Here is a 16412-nt window from a genome sequence, read left to right on the forward strand (position 1 = left end):
TTCACCAAACCTTAATCTTTGGACATTTTGATTTTAAAGCGTGTAGAAAAGCACTCACAAGACGCTGGTTACTCCCACAATACAAGAATGGATAAATATAGAAAACTAGCATGTTATGGAGGACATTACTTTCTTATGTTATGGACTATGGGTCAAATATGTGGAGCCTTTGCAGCCAGATTTTGTGGAGGTGTCAATCAAATGATAATGTAATGCCTTGTTCTCCTTTTATTGATTTCAATTTTATTTCATTTTTTATTTTATTCACCTCTCCTGGACATACCTAAAATATTGTTTCTTGTTCTAATGGGCACTTTTACCCTCTCTCAATTTGTGTGAAAAGTTCATAAATGTCTGGACTGCAAAAGCCTGCAGCTGCTTTTCATAGGCGGTGCAGAAGTCCAACACCCTGCCTCCCTAATTCAAATGGTAATAGAAATAACAGATTCAGGTGTTCTGGTTCTATTTTTAGAGATTCTACAGTTGGGACTTGACTATTTCAAACGATTCAAAGTACATAATACTCAAAAATATCCATGCTTCCCCTGCAGTAATAGCCATATTAAAGTATAAAGTGATTACTTCAAAGAAAACAATCATCATCTTTCCTCAGGTTAAGCACGGTCTCACACTTGTTTCAGCCTTAGTGGATGCAGCTGCATGAGCCCACATCACAGCAGCTAAACACTATGTGCCTCTCACCACATCGTCCCTCTAGTCCTTAACTTTTTAATCAATTAAAGTCCCTGCTCCATAAAATTAATGACTGGCTGTAGCTCTTGTGCCGTGCAGACAGCTGCAGCTCCCTGAAGTCACGAGTGATGAGATTTGACCTTCCACTTAATTAAAAACCAGCGAAATCTGGATCATTGGGCCCAACCGGTGTAGGTTGCGCGCTGATAGAGTGGAGAACGTGGGCTCGGGGGAGTTTGGGGATGTGATGCTTTTGCCGCTGGCATTGTCATATTGAAATCTGAGAGTTTCTCTGTCCCTGGTTTGGGTCACAAGAGGAACACGATCCCCCTGCATGTCCACCCTCTTTGAACTGGCACCATTACAAAGACACATTTTATAAAGTTTTAATGACCTTTTATACTCCAGTATTCAGCCCAGTAGCAACTGCTATTATCCATTATCCAAACAAGAGAGTGTCCCGGAGGAGACACTGGAAAGCATCTCTTTTCCTTCTCTAAACGCACTCTTAGAGACAATTAAAATGAATGAGGTTATGGTCGAGATGTGAGTATGTTTTCATGTTATGTAAAAGGACTGAAGCTGTTGGGTCTGTAAATGTGCAACAGCAACAAAGAGCAGGTTACGCCGCTTCAGTCGTCCCCAAATCAAATCTTCTCTGGTGGAACTGTGAATTTTTCAATTTTCATTAATCTCTGGTTATTGTTTTTTTTTTGAGAGCAAAGACAGGACGGTCAGCGGCAGCCGACCATTCCATATCATCCAAACTCAATGATCGATTGTGTTTATTAGAATATGACAATAGACGCGGTCCATATAAAAAGCTTTTCAACAAATAAGACAAAAAGTGTTTCATATACAGACAGATTATTTATTTACTTTACACACACACACATAATTTATGTAGTTTATATGTAAATAAATGTATTTCTTTCTTTTTTGGGCGGTGAGGGTTTGCTCTTTTGTATATAACAAGCAATTTGAGACCAAGTGAACTTGTGATAAGTTATTAAATAACATGTGTTTTGTTTTTCACATGTTTGAGTGTGTTTAGTTTTCTTGTTTTTAAGTGTATTATGTTCTCATGTTTAAAATGAAGCCTTCATTTATTCATGTATCAAAATAGAACTAAAATAACTGACATTACTGAACGTAATGCAATGCAACTGATGATGTGACCATGAAGGCAGCTCTATCTGCCCCTGGTCTCACTCTTCTGCCTCTTTCTATTTCTCCCCCATTTTTCCTTTTACCACAATCGGACGAGGCAGATGCTGCATATTGTTGAGTCTGGATCTGTCAGAGATTTCTTCTTCTTCTGTTTTCTCTCTCTCTCCACTGATGCCTCGTGCTTGCTCATTGTGTGAACTGGGTTTCTCTTCTCTCTATAATATTGTAAGGTTGTGAAGAGACTTGAAATAATGTATGTTGTGATTTGGTGCGATACAAATACAATCTGATTTGATTTCAAAGGCTCATTGTACATTAGGTTCTCTTTGTTTAGGGTTTGTGAGTTTCCCTCTAAGATTCCTGCCCACCCCCCAAGTACAACAGAGCCAAATACAATTGAGCCTGTGGAGCTCATATCACTGAACATGTTTTAAAGAAATTGAGGGTGGCATCTTTGTGCAGAAGTAAAACTATTGAATTATCCACTGGACATGTTCTCACCCGTTTCCATGGGGCCTATTTCTTCAATTAAATTTTCTCACAGCGAGGTGTGTGAACAGTTCAGAGCGTCCACAACATTAACGGTGGAACGAGATATTGCTGCTGAACTTTCTGTGAATGACAGGTTTCAAACGGCACAAATGAATTTCTCTTCTTTGTAGTGGACGGTCTGGAGGCAGGAATGTCACAGACAGCAGACAGAAGCACATAAAACCAGAAACAAACAAACCTTAAATAGACCGAGCCGTTATTAGCACGGCTAAATGAATTAATATGTGCCAATGTTCATTTTTACTTATTTATCTGGTTTTGATGCTCTTGGCATTTATTTAATATTGTAAAGCCTGACTATGTTAAATCTACATCGTCATATGGCATTATACAAATATTGATTTCTTTGGCCTGTGTCTACGCTACAAATGAAACCATGACCCAATCTCTATATAATGAAGAAAATGTGAGGTTTTCAGGTCGACAGTGTGTTATCGTGGAGGGAGACAGCTGCACTGCCCTGTATCTCTTCTTCTGGCTGCTCCCTGCACTATTCTGACAGACCTAACGTGTCTAACACAGCTTTCCATTCCTGTGACAGCTCCTTGCATCTCTGATTCATGACAAGAGAGGTGCACAGAACTTGTTAAAATAAGAAGCTCAAAGAAAGGGAGACTGAACTGAAAGGTTGGAGGAAACTTTCAGTCACTAATTTTCAAACTGAAAGCTGGAACATAACTTTGAAATTACAGATGAAATGATGCATAGTTTTTCTGTTCAATAAATGACTTTAAGATTCTCATGATTCAAAGCCAGGTTGGTTGAGACTCTTTCTCCGTGGAGTTTGCAGGTTCTTCCCACGTCTGTGAGGGTTTTCTGCAGGTGATGCACTTTAAACACTGTAAATGTTCCAAAAGTGTCAAAGTGAGTGTGTTTTCAGCCTTAGACAGTGTGTGATGATCATTTGTTGCATTACCTTCTGGACCAGTTCACGGTCAGTGAACAGAATAGGCAGCACTCATTTACTATAGTCTAAGGAGTGGGTAAAAATGTAACAGACTAGTTAGTTAGAATACAATTTTTCAACAATCAAACACCTGAAACTTCATGCAGAGGTGATTCCACTTGTTTGCTTTATTTTAAATGAGGTTTAAATGTGGTTGTGGACCAACTGTGTTGGACTGCTGTCTCACTTTATAGTTTCAAAGTTGAATAAACCACAGTTTTTTTTTATCATGTGAGACATTTTTAATAAGTCACAGATAATAATAGTCAAATAAATGATGGCTGGATTCCACGCAGATACTTAAGTTTCAGGTCTTGTCACATTAAAGGTTTTACTGCTCAACAGTTTTTTATGAGACTGTTCTTCCATTAAAAAAAAACAAAAAAAAAACACTTCATAAGTCGTTTGTGCAAGCAGTTCATTACGACCCATTGCTTTATTGATAAGTGATGATAGTAGTCATTTCAGACTTCATTAAGTCTTTACTGAGAAATCACAAATTCTGAAACATTTTATATTGAAGTGTCAAAGTGGCTGTAACATGTATGACGGGATCAGCTCAGCTTCATTTTGTAGATAACAATAATTACATGTAATGTGAATATTGTAATTTTAGATATTTTTATGAATGGTGAAATTGTTTATTAAATTATAGTTTTATCTTTGTAAAATACTTTTTTTTTTATAGAAAAGCCTAACCAGGGACAGCGGCCAGTGATTAGCATGATTAGCTTCCAGTTATCATTGAAAACACTGGCTCTTCTTCAGCATAGTTCATGTAAAGTATTATGGGCGATAATGTGGCTAAATCGTGCTCTGGATCCTTCTGCCGTCCACATCATTTTAAAGTTCCCAAAAAGCTGAGAAGTTAAACAACTCTGATTGGTTTAAAGATTACGTGGCTGCGTCTCATGAATCAGACAGATTGGTGTAATTGTTGGCACCTGTGTATACAAGTATAAACACTGATTAAGACAATTAAAGAGAATATTTTCATGTGAGTCCTGTTCATGTTTATGCAGATTTTCCTGCTGAAAGCTTGTAGGCTATTTTAAAATGTAAAGCCATTACAGATTTACCCCACACACTGAGTGATAAGACTCAGCAAACCAGTCTCCTTCAGCCCTATATTTGACCTCTTCCTCGTACAAGGTGCCCATGGTCAGGACTTGTAATGTGCTTCCACGCTGTATAAATACATACCGACGCTTCATGGAACTCAATCGCTCACATTCTGACACTTTGACCTTGCTGAAAGTTTCAGGTGAATGTCAGTGTCTTACCCGGACAAAAGAGCAATGTGCACTAACAGGGAGGCCGTTTGATTCCATTCCATGACATGAAGGACCGCTTTTTATGAGAGCTGCTTCTATTCTATGTGGATGTTTATTTCGTCTCCTTACAGGTGTTTTATTCTGGGAGAAATATACGTTTCACATGCCTCCATGTTGTTATTGGGAAATGACTTAGTCCAGAAATTACTTAGTCCAGAAATGACTTAGTCCAGTGCACTAACATTAGCAGACTCAGCTTTGTTTGGTGAAATTTAAATACAACAGGCTGCAGCAGGCAGAGCTTTAGTAATATAAAAATAATTATTAATTATAATAACCCTGGACAGGTTGGTGCATTCTCCTTCCAAAAATCTTAAAAGCAAACTAATCACAAACCTGCCATCATCTCAACATTTCAGGATTGACACGTTTTATGACTAAAGAGGATTTATTAAACAACTGTTTTTCCTTTGCAGGCTTTGCCATCATGTTTTTTTTGAGATTGGGTAGAAATCAGTTATGACACTGGTTCTCTCGTCCAAAGTCGTCCAGTAAATACCATGTGGTTTGCACTTTGGGCCAAAATACATTTTACCTGTTGCTATGTTACAAACTATTCAGTACTTTCAAGTTGTCTGCAAGGTCTACAGAGTTTAAACTAAACCCACTGTTAAAGTTTCAACACTTCACTACGTTGTGAAATATCCTCACTTATCTAATTACTCCTGACATTTTGACTCTATTTCCAAATAGAATTTGGTGCTTAAAGTTTTTTTTAAATGTTTTATTATAGATTGCTACAACAAAAGAAAAAGGTAAGATTGATTTTGGGGGCAGGGGAAAATTGATAACCCCACTATTGAAGTCTCATAGCTGCTGATTTTATACACGTTATAAATAAATTTCCCTGGCAATGTTCAAGTGAAAGGGCATACAAAGTGTTATGTGCTTTGCTTACACTTGATTAGACTTGATTAGGATTTTTTAGGTTCATAACTGTGAATTAAAAACATATATTACTAATTATTGCCATGCTTCCAGGTTGTCTTTCAAAGTCATTAAGATGCACATTTGCAGGAAGAGTAAAATGACAATTTTCCTACTTTAACAACAGCTTTTTGAGCAGGAATGAAGACAATCCGGCTCATTTGAGAGCAGTCCTGTACACCGACTCCTCACCTTTTCAGATGGCATTGAACTTTTCCAGGAGGAGAGGGCAGAGTCTGCAGAGTCACCTCATTACACCGGGCTGTGTCACCGTGAAATTGAAGAGTCTGATTAGGCTTGTTTTTGTCGCTCTGTGCTGTGGCCAATTTTGCCATTCTTTGGGACGTAATGCAATACATCTCAGGCAAATTGTTTGCGTCGTGCCATCGAAATATAAAGCAGCCCCACCAGAGCTCGCTAAATTGTTGGAGAAATATTAGGAGTGGATCACAAGTTAAATCCCCCTGCTCCAATTTTCTGCCGAGGCAAAATGAAATTTGAATTTGCTTGGCTAGGACAAGTGCCACTGGAAGCCTGTGATTTGTTTCAATGACAGAGCCTATTATTGAGGTTGTGCATTGATGTAGGCATACTGTATGCTAATGTATACCCCCACCCCTGCCCCCCTCGCTCTACCTCAGCCTGCACAGTGGAGGGCCATTTCATTCATGTGATGTCACTGAGCCACTGGGACGCCACGAAAAAATATAATAAACATATATGTATGTATATATATAGCCATCATAAATATATATATATATATATATATATTTATATATATATATATATATATATTTATATATATATATATATATATATATATATATATATATATATATATATATACATTAATATGGAAATCTGAGCCCTGCTGCATGTTCTACTGTGTGTGTGTGTGTGTTCAGAAGCATGCAATTGCTTACTGCAGACACTCGCCCACTACAGTTTGAATGCAGAATCAAATAGTAGAAAAAGAAAAAGTAAAAACAAACAAGCAAACAAACAAAAAAACAGTTTCAAGCTCAGTGATGGAGCGAGTCGTCCTTCAACTGGAAGGTTGTGGGTTCCATTCCCGGCTAGTCTACATGCCATCCCATCCCATGTGTCCTTGGGAAAGACACTTAAGCCCGTGTTGCTCCTGATGGCTTAGCCGGCAGCGTGTGTTTGGATGTGAAAAACGTGTGATAGAAAATGCTGAAAGTGAATGGATATGAATGGGTGAATGTCAGAAACTGTAGTGCAGATTCACCACGGCGTGCGATGAGAATGAATTATGATTTGCCCCTGTATTAATCAGGTGAGGACATACAGACGAGCCTTTACAAAACTTGAATGCAAAATGCCACAATAACCTTGTATGTTCTGCCACATGTAAGACGCGATGGTGCAGCAGGTGCAGCAGGTGCAGCAGGTGCAGCGAGCGGCCGATGCGTCTCCTCCACAGAGACAGTTTATGTTGACGTCTTTTCTCTGGCACCAATATATTATTTACAAAGAAAGCCTGGGCCTTAATGAGCACTAATTAAACGCTGGAGACGAGGCGATGACTGGCAGGAAAAATCGCAGCATGTGACAGACATCTGGTGGAAGATAAGTGAGCAGGCGTTTGGCAGAGCTGGAGAGCGAGCCGCTCGGTGGTTGTAGAGTAACACTGGGGGCTGCACGAACCTGCACTTGAACCTGACTTTCAGACTCTGTCAATCAAGCTGACTACAGCTGTCACGGTTCACAGGGCACCAGCATGGTGGTGATGTGTGTGTGTGTGTGTGTGTGTATTGAGTATTGAGAGAGAATGTGTGTATTGTACGTTAGACGTTGGATGAGAAGTGAAATCTGCTGAAAGATGAGAGAGAATTTGGCTTCAAACCTTTTTTTTTTGTGTGTGTGTGAAAATTCTGAAGGTAGAATTCCGTATAAAAGACGTGAGCAGGAACACTTTCATCCCGACTGTTTACAGACACTGTTGGACGCTGTAAACTTGTGACACTGGGCTGATCATTACATTTAATTTGGTAACGTTATGGATGGATGAGTTGTTCTCAGGGTTCACTGTCAGTTCCAGGCTAACACTTCTGACACTGTCTCTACAGTAATTAGAACATTGCTCAATTACGACAGTCTAGTGGCAACTTGGAGAAACGCTGATTTTAAAGTATACTCCCTAAACTCCCTGAAGCATAAGCTGCTTTATTTTTACACTCAATTGGAAAATAATTTACATAATAATTTCTACTGTGCTGATGATTTTTACTGATGTTATAAATCAAATGTGAAGTATAGGCGTCAGACTTCTTTTTTCCTCTTGATGGCCATACAACAGAATACAGGTGACTACGTATGTCCATAATGTTGGTATTTACTTTGAATGATTCATGTATTCATTTGGTCATGAATGTGCTGCCATTTATTCCAGCGAGCCACTTAAAAACAATCTTCTTTTTCGCCTTCAGAGCAGGAGACACAAACAGTGAGAGAAGGAAAGGATGGAACAATATTCAAATGTGAGTGGTTTCAGTGTGTGGGGCAGGGAACGGCGCAGGGTTATTACACATCCAACGTCGAGAACACATGCTGAAGATTTCCTCGGGGTTATTATCATCTTCTGTAGGTGTTTCAATAAGGCATGATGCTCCTTCTATAAATGCATGGCAAAGGAGCCACATATTTAGAGTCATTTTTAAGTGTGAGTCTCTCTCTCTGAGCGTGTGTGTGTGTGTGTGTGTGTGTGTGTGTGGGAGAGAGAGAGAGATTGAGGCTACAGCACTTTTATGAGCTCACGATTCCCACCGGGAGAGTGAGATAGAGGGTTTGTCTGTGGCTCGAGGGAACCACTAGGGAGCATAATGTAACAGTAAAATATTTCATACTTTATCTTCAAGATTATTCTTTTGTATCCAAATTGCCTATGAATAATTCTCCTGTAAAGAGGGCGGGCTCAGGGTAAAATATGTTTTTCTTTTGTCTTTTGTTTAACACTTGTCAGCATAGACAGAAACATCTTTCTCTAATTTCCACGAGTCACGTTAATATTGGACACGCTGAACTCTTTGCATGCTAGAAAGCAGCATCTGCAGTGCATGACTGCACCAGGCAGAATGACGTGATATGTGAAAAAATAAAATGTTAAAAAAAAAAAAAAATGGATAAAAAGAACTGTAATGATTTATGGCGTGGAGGCAGGAGGCAGAGCTGGAGCTGGCACAGGGACACTGGGAGTGACCAGGATGGACAGGATTAGAAATGAGCATATGTGAGGGACAGCTCAGGTTTGGAAATAAAGTAAGAGAGGCAAGGTTGAGATGATTTTGTGAAGATGGAGCTGTCAAGCTGAAGGAAGATGATGAAGATGACCACAGAGAAGATTCATGGTCGTTGTGAGGGAGGACATGAAGACAGTTGATGTCACAGAAGAGGACACAAGGGACACGGCAACATGGAGGCAGATGATCCACTGTGGCCACTCCCAAAGGGACAAGCCGAAAGACGAAGAAGAAGATTTTGTAAATTAAAATAAATAAATAAATGAATGTCAAGCCTCATCTGTATGCAAATGAGCAGTACTAACTGATCATTATATGCAGATGTTTCCATCCTCAACATCTGTCTTTGACTTAAACCCTGCTGTTGTTGTAACATTACAACACTGCAACTTGGAGATGTGTCACTTCATTAAAAATTGTTTTTTTAATAGAATTTTTTGACTTTTATGACTGAAAACCTCCATCTACTGCATAGCTGATGCATTTACTGTAGCTAACTGAATGACTGACAGGAAAAACAACAACAGACAAACTGGTGCATACACTCTTCCGGAAAGAAGAAGAAGTCCATACATAAGTTCTTAGTCAGATCAGAGGGGCAAATGCAAAGGCTGAGTCTGTCAACACGACATTGAATTCCTCTTTCATTAAAACTAAATTGCGAATGACACAATCGCACACACACGATGAGTAAATTCACCTTAAATCATATTTTATTCATACCCATTATACAGAACAATACCCTTGTGCCACTCAAACACACAGACCTGTGGCAGTGAAGATGCCATTGTGGGTCAGTGTGTGTGGACAGGAACAGCCCAGTGATGAAAATTAGAATGTTTTAAGTGAGTGTTTTTTGATGCCTTCACACTGATGACAGCTGGAAACTGACGTCGTGTGCGACACCATGACAATGTGATCCAAAATGTCAAAGGTCAACTTTAGCTGTGACATCACAAGTAAGGAAACAAAGTTTGTTTATTTCAAGTAAGACAAACCACAACTATCAGTGTGATTTAACACCAAATTTACTTATTCATCTATCACTTTTGTTCAGTTTTCTATCTCCTATATGGGAAATATATTATTGTAAAAAAATAAATGTATATAATTGTTCATAGAATCAACACTTTCATACTGTGAAGGACTGAGTGAAAGAGAAAGAAACTGAGAAGTAGGAAAGGTGAGGGTGGAAAATAAATTGAGGATAACATGGGTGAAGAGAGAAATAGCACATTAGCACTTATGGATTAGCTGCCTCTCATTCCCAGGCCCTGCTGCCCCCTGCAGATGTGCAGCTCTGACCATGCAGCCAGTCAGGAGTGGCCGTGTCTTAATTAACGAGCAGACATCTGATCAATAAGTGAGGAACGATGGAAACGGAGATGTGAAAGGCAGGGCAGCCTGCACAGTTCAAGGTTTCTATTTCCTGTTGATGCAGAAAAACATTAGCAATCGATAGCATGACGAACACAAACTCTAAACAGGAGCGGAAAAACAAATCACCATGTTCTTACTTTTCCACCATAGGTTTCCCATCATGCAGGAGCTCAACACTGGAAGATTTGCCAAAATAATTTAGTGCAATAGTATTCTCAGTGTCATAAAGCCAGTTTTATAAAGTTGTTTTCTGTGAAACTTCTTAGATTATTAAGAGAAATCTCGTGTGATTCTTTGTATATTGTGTTGTGCAACATCTGAGGCTCCTCAGGATTTATCTGTATATGAAATTTTATTTACTTTTATTGGTGAGCTGACTTTTCTTTTCTTCAACTCACCGCAGGCACTAAAAACTTGAAATTTATTGCAATGATTTCTAGGAGTGTATAGATAACAATCATTATAAATGTTCACACACATCAAAATACATAGGTTTGTTTCTTTTAATCATTTCTATAGCGTACAAATTGCATTTATACATCATACAGGCGTCTGTTTACAGCCCTGACTTTCATCAACATATCCACAAGTTACCTGACATTGCAAATATTGAGCCTTATGTGTATGTATGTATGTACAGTATGTGTGTGTGTGTGTGTGTGAGTCAAAGTTTAACAGCATTTATGGAGTATTATAGAACAGGATGGCTATTGTGTGTGATAAAGCTTCCACATTTGGTTGTAGCCATGAGGCTGCTGAGGCTGCTGAGGCTGATGGGAACTCCAATCAGTCTCTCCCCACCCACCTCTATCACCCTCTTTCAAGTGAGTTACTTATCCACCTCTGGACAGAAATCATATGTTTATTTTCTTCTCGCTCTCACTGCAAACCTTTAGTAGAAAATTGAATTTGAAGCCCAAGGGCAGGATGGAAAATTGGTCAAAATAGCTTATTTTCCCTCATACAACCTTTTGCTTCTACTTTCTAATGAATGACCAAATAAGATATCTGTGGGAGAGATGCTGGTCTGTGCTGGGCAGCGGGTCTTGTCATTTAGAACTCACTTCATGTTTACATTAAGGGTGAATATTAGAGATGTTTGTTGACTGCAGTGGTCGCGTCTCTGTCTGATAGGGCTGAAATTGCCACCCTCACACCACCATTATGAAATACATGGCATGTCATCTAAAACATAAACATCAATAAACGATGTCGACAAGTTGGTCAATTTTTTTAAAAAAAGTACAGATTTCTGATGGTGTGAGTTATTTAAAGTGAAAATTGCATCTTACTTAAAAATGAAACGACAATTGTGCTCATTAATAAACAGGACAAGGCCACACTTGGAACTAGAGCCTGGCAATTCTGAACGTCTCTGTGTTTTACTGACGTGTCCCTGATGATTACCATTTAATCAGCCGCAAATGCTCTTAATTACAAGATTAGTCTCCTACCAATTAGCCAACATTGCTAATGGTTCTAATCTGCCACTGAAGTCGACTGAATTCTAATTAGGGACTAACTGTTTCAATTCACCTAGGCCCCATCTGATGGGTCATTACCAACCTAGTTATCCTCATATAAACCAACTGCAGCAAGCAACATGGGCCCCATTTGGAGAGCAGCTGTAGAGCCTTTATGAGCATCATGTGGGCCATTTCCATGTGTTGTGAAACGACAATGTTTCCATTCCCCAAGAATCACACAGGCATTTTGATGACTCACTGGAAATATTCTACCCTGCAAAATTGGCAGCGGTGGTACTGACACGTTCAGGACATCTTAATTTAACAGAATTAAGGTTCTAAAATGGGGGAAAAAATAGAACCATGACCTTGTATCTGAAGTGGAAAGAGATTAAACCAAACCTGACATGTTTAGTTTTTTTGATAAAATGTGACAGGGGTCTTTTGTAGCACAAATCTGAACATTGTGGAGAATTAGAAGAAAGAAATGGTTGAGATTGTTGGTGGAGACCAGACAAATGGGACTTGCATTATTTGACAAGATGCTATTGTTGCAATAAGCCTAGTAGAATAGACAACTGTTAGAATAGACAAAATCACATGGTACAGCTTCAATTTGAATTATTGCTCACAGGAAGTAACTTATTATTTACTGCCTTTGTCAGGTCAGCGTTTAGAAGATATCTCAGACTGTTCCCTGATTTCCTTCATTCAGATTTATTTTAGTCACTGGATTGAACTTAGTGCAGACCCCATTAACAGTGAGCAACCAATTCTTGGCTTATAACCAAATTTAGACATTGAATATCTTTTTTCTTAGCATTTTGAAACTTCAAAAGTGCTTATTGTGACGACAGCCACATACTTCCATTTATTCATTTGTTCATATTTGGTCTTTTGGAATGTCTGTTGCTATCTTGATGGTATTGTGCCTTCTAAAAGTCACAACCGCATGAGAAACAAACATTGAAAACAAAAACAAAAAAGTAAACTGTTGTGGTTGTTTTTAACAGCAAAGGGAAAGTTGGTTCCTGAGCTGGCCAACTGTAATGCCTGTCATTTCGACTCATTAGTTCTGCAGGTTATTCCCCAGACTTCTTTCCTTGATGGAAAGCTGATCAGTATGTGCTGTCTTTGTTTGTGAGTATACAAACTTGCAGAAGATCTGCTGACTGGCACATAACTTGTTTATGCTGATGCTGTAGAATAATTACCACTCACTCAAACAACCCATTGATACCTTTATTCCATTCCACACCACTTTTCTGGTGTATACCAGTGTATATGGGTATGAAGCAAGGTGTGAGTGAATAGTCCTTCTCTCAGCTCTCAGCCCACTTCTTGGTATTTTTCAAAATCAGGCATTGGGTGGAGTTAGCTTCAGAAGAGGGGGTTTGGTTAGGCTTTAAAGTGATGTTTTAATGTATGTGAAGTTGAAAGTTGAAACCAGCAGCAGTACAATCCACCGGTATAATCAACAAAAGCCACCAACAAAGGAACATATAGCTCTTACCTGCCCTGCACTTTGATGTCAGAGATTGCGTAGAAATATCTGGACAGGTTGTTCTCGTCCACCATGGTGGCTCCTGTGGCTGGCTTCAGCAACTTTATCCTCAGGTCAGTGATGGTAAAGAAGTCCCTCAGATTCTTGGTGGTATCCAGTTGGCCGTACAGAGAGGCCATGTTGTGTAGACGCGGCCCGGCAAAGAGGGCAAACCGGTCCTTTATCTCAAAACGTACGGTCTTGTCGTTCTTCCACACGTAGCCTCTGGAGTAGTCCTCAGTGCAGATGATGTCCAGCAGGGTGCGCTGGGTAAGATCGCTCACTGTTTTGGGTTCCATAGTAAAAGCGTCAAGGCAGTCAGTGGCATAGAACTGGTATGGGGTCCAGGTACGGCCATAGTCGAGCGACTTTTCCAGCACCATCTGCTCGGGTCGGCCAGACTCAAAGGTCAGGACGATGTCATCAGTCAGCTCAATGGTCTTGTTCCATGACAGTGTGATGTTGACCTGCAGGGGCTTTGGATATTTCTTCCATGAGGTGGACTGCCAAAAAGTCGTGGGGTTGCGACCCTCAAAGTCAAACATCAACTCAGGAGGATGAGCCAGCTCCTCAGTGGTGGCGTCACATTCATTGTTGCACATGTAGGGATTTTCCTGTCAAGAACAACAAACACAGATACACACACATGTCAGTGCACATTGCAAAATTGCTGTATAACAAAATGTGGGGCAATTCATTAGAAAAATGTATTATTTTTAATAAGTAATTTCTGTGAGATTTCACAAAATAAAGTATTTGTGCCTGAGTCAAAAAAATGTTTTTAATTTAGCTTTCATGAGTAGACATATGAAAATAATACAGTTAAGTCGCTCTATGTAGATTGAGGAGAGGATATAGAAATGTGGTAAAATACAGTTGAATTTTGAAGTTTAAGAATGAAAGAGCAATTATATAAACACTTGTTAACCACAAATAGCTCAGTGTAAATGTCTCTCCTTTGTGTCCAACTCTTCGTCTCTTGGGTCAACTGTTGGTCTGCGTGGCCTTGAAGGTGATTTACTATTCCTGTAAATCTCTAACATATCCTTCTACCATTGTACTCAATGGGATTTTCAAGCCAATGCAGGTCACAGTGTATTTTGTAATGTTGGCCACAGAGCCACAGAGCCACCGAGGACAGTGACCCTCTCATTAAGATGACACTGAATCCCATATTCTTGTTCAGTGTATTCAAACCTCATGCTGCCGCCCAAATTGCCAGTGTAATTGAAATTCCTGTGCGGTATTTCAGCTGAGATGGGAATGGAATCCCGATGAGTGTTTTATATGAAACGCACAAAGGGACATGCATTTTTCATGGACCTACGTCTGCTCTCTGTACCATATAGACATCCACAGATTCTGAATGTGTGCGTGGGGAGAGAGAGGAGATGAAGATGTGTTTGTGTTTGTTTGTGAGAGGGATAGAGAGCACTGAATGTGTTTGTCTGTGTGTGCACATGCAGTGTGCGTGTGTGTGTGTGTGCGTGTGTGTGTGTGTGTGTTTGGGGGGGTGAATGGGAAAGGGAGAGAGAGCTGAAACCAAGCCAGAGAACACAAAACACACTCCAATTGACATTCCTCTCACCTCTGCTCTTGGAACAATGAGGTTAAGTGCTGATGAGATTCAGATCAACTGTAAAGCGGTTCAATAATAAGCAATCATCTGACATTCTACCCACAAAATTATCTAAAGGTGAGAACAGTGTTATCTGCAACATTACCCGCTTACATCTCCACTGCTGCAGTGCATTCAACCCAGACTGCCACTTTGGCGAGTGAAGATCACAGGCAGGAATACTGATAAGCAGGCGCCATTACATTTCATTTGAAGAAAACACAATAGGCACTTTTTGTCTTTGAGTCCTTAATTATTATCCTGTTATTTTCTTCAAAGAAAGAAGTACGACTTTCCTGCTTTTTAGATACAGATTTCCTCAGTCCATTTTTATTTCCTGCAGGGCCGTAACCTGCTCCTCAGTGATATGAGTGACAACTTTGCAATGAGGTAGAACAAGACAGGAATTGTGGGTCACTAGGCCTGCTCGGCCGATTCAAAGCAACGTTTCATGATCCAGTTCGGAGGGTAATAAAAGGGTTACACGTCTAAGAGTGGGAGGGAAAGGTTTTAGTAGGAGTTTTCTGTGGCTCTCTGTTTTGTGGCCTGAAAACAGAAACAAAGATGTCAAAGGGTTCACCCAGGCTAATAAACTGCACTTGTGTCAACTGTTTAACTAAGGTGTGTGCAGAAGCTCCTTATATTCCCTTCTTGCTCTTGAACAGCCTTGGAGGTCCGTTCCAAGACCTTGACAGTACAAGAGAGAGAGAGGGGGAGAGAGAGGGAGAGAGAGGGAGAGGGAGAGGGTGGGAGGCAGGGAGAGAATGATTTCCCTATTGCCATGCAGTAGTGTGAATGTTTCACTTATATTTGTTTCATTTGTTTTAACGTTGGTCGGTCTAGGCGGGGCAGTGGGGTGGCTGCCTTTGCATCTTCTGAAACCGGAGCCTCATTCTCAGACAATACAGAGACGTGAGACCGCAGCTTTCATGGCTAATGAGAAACTCTATTTCCCAACTGAACTGTGAGAGTAAATAGAGGCTTTAAAGAGAGAGAAATGTTCTTCATTCAGAAACCAGAGGAAGACGGTCATGAATTCAATCCATAATCATTCTCTCTGTGCCTGCCTCAAATTCAGGCCTTCAGGGAACAGATCATTCTAACAGAGGAGTCAGCCCCCCCCCCCCACACACACACACTGTTAATAACACTCAATAATGCAAAGGCAGTTTTCCAATTGAACATTAACTGACATGTACCGTATTTACTTTCTCACAGTAAACTGCGGCATATATACTGCTCTGCTTTCTCGCAGCATGGTGAAGGTGAAATGACAGCGAGAGGGCGGGACCTTGTATTGGATTTCCTGTGGTGGTTATTTAACAACAAAAACATTTCCTTATGAAGATCAATATTCTTCACTGGTCATCTAAGACCCAGGGCTCCAGGGGAATCTATTGAAGAACAATAAGCTCTCTCAGCTTGATCCTTTACCTGTGATCATGGCTCTGGGAGAGTGAAATGGTCAACAGAGAATTAGAGACGGACGAGGGTTTTGTTCTAAAATGAGATATTGACTAAAT

At 40.0% G+C, this 16412-nt stretch overlaps 1 protein-coding gene across 1 annotated transcript in view; it reads right to left on the reverse strand.

Moving 5' to 3' along the window:
- LOC131473335 (netrin-G1-like) overlaps nt 1-16412 on the reverse strand; it is a 51410-nt gene that overhangs the window by 16651 nt on the left and 18347 nt on the right. Inside the window, exon 2 of the mRNA XM_058650696.1 lies at nt 13242-13885. Within this exon, the coding sequence (XP_058506679.1) occupies nt 13242-13885 (644 nt within the window). The remainder of the gene's footprint in view (nt 1-13241; nt 13886-16412) is intronic.

Source organism: Solea solea, chromosome 1 (genome assembly GCF_958295425.1).
Source record: "Solea solea chromosome 1, fSolSol10.1, whole genome shotgun sequence".
NCBI lineage: Eukaryota > Metazoa > Chordata > Actinopteri > Pleuronectiformes > Soleidae > Solea > Solea solea.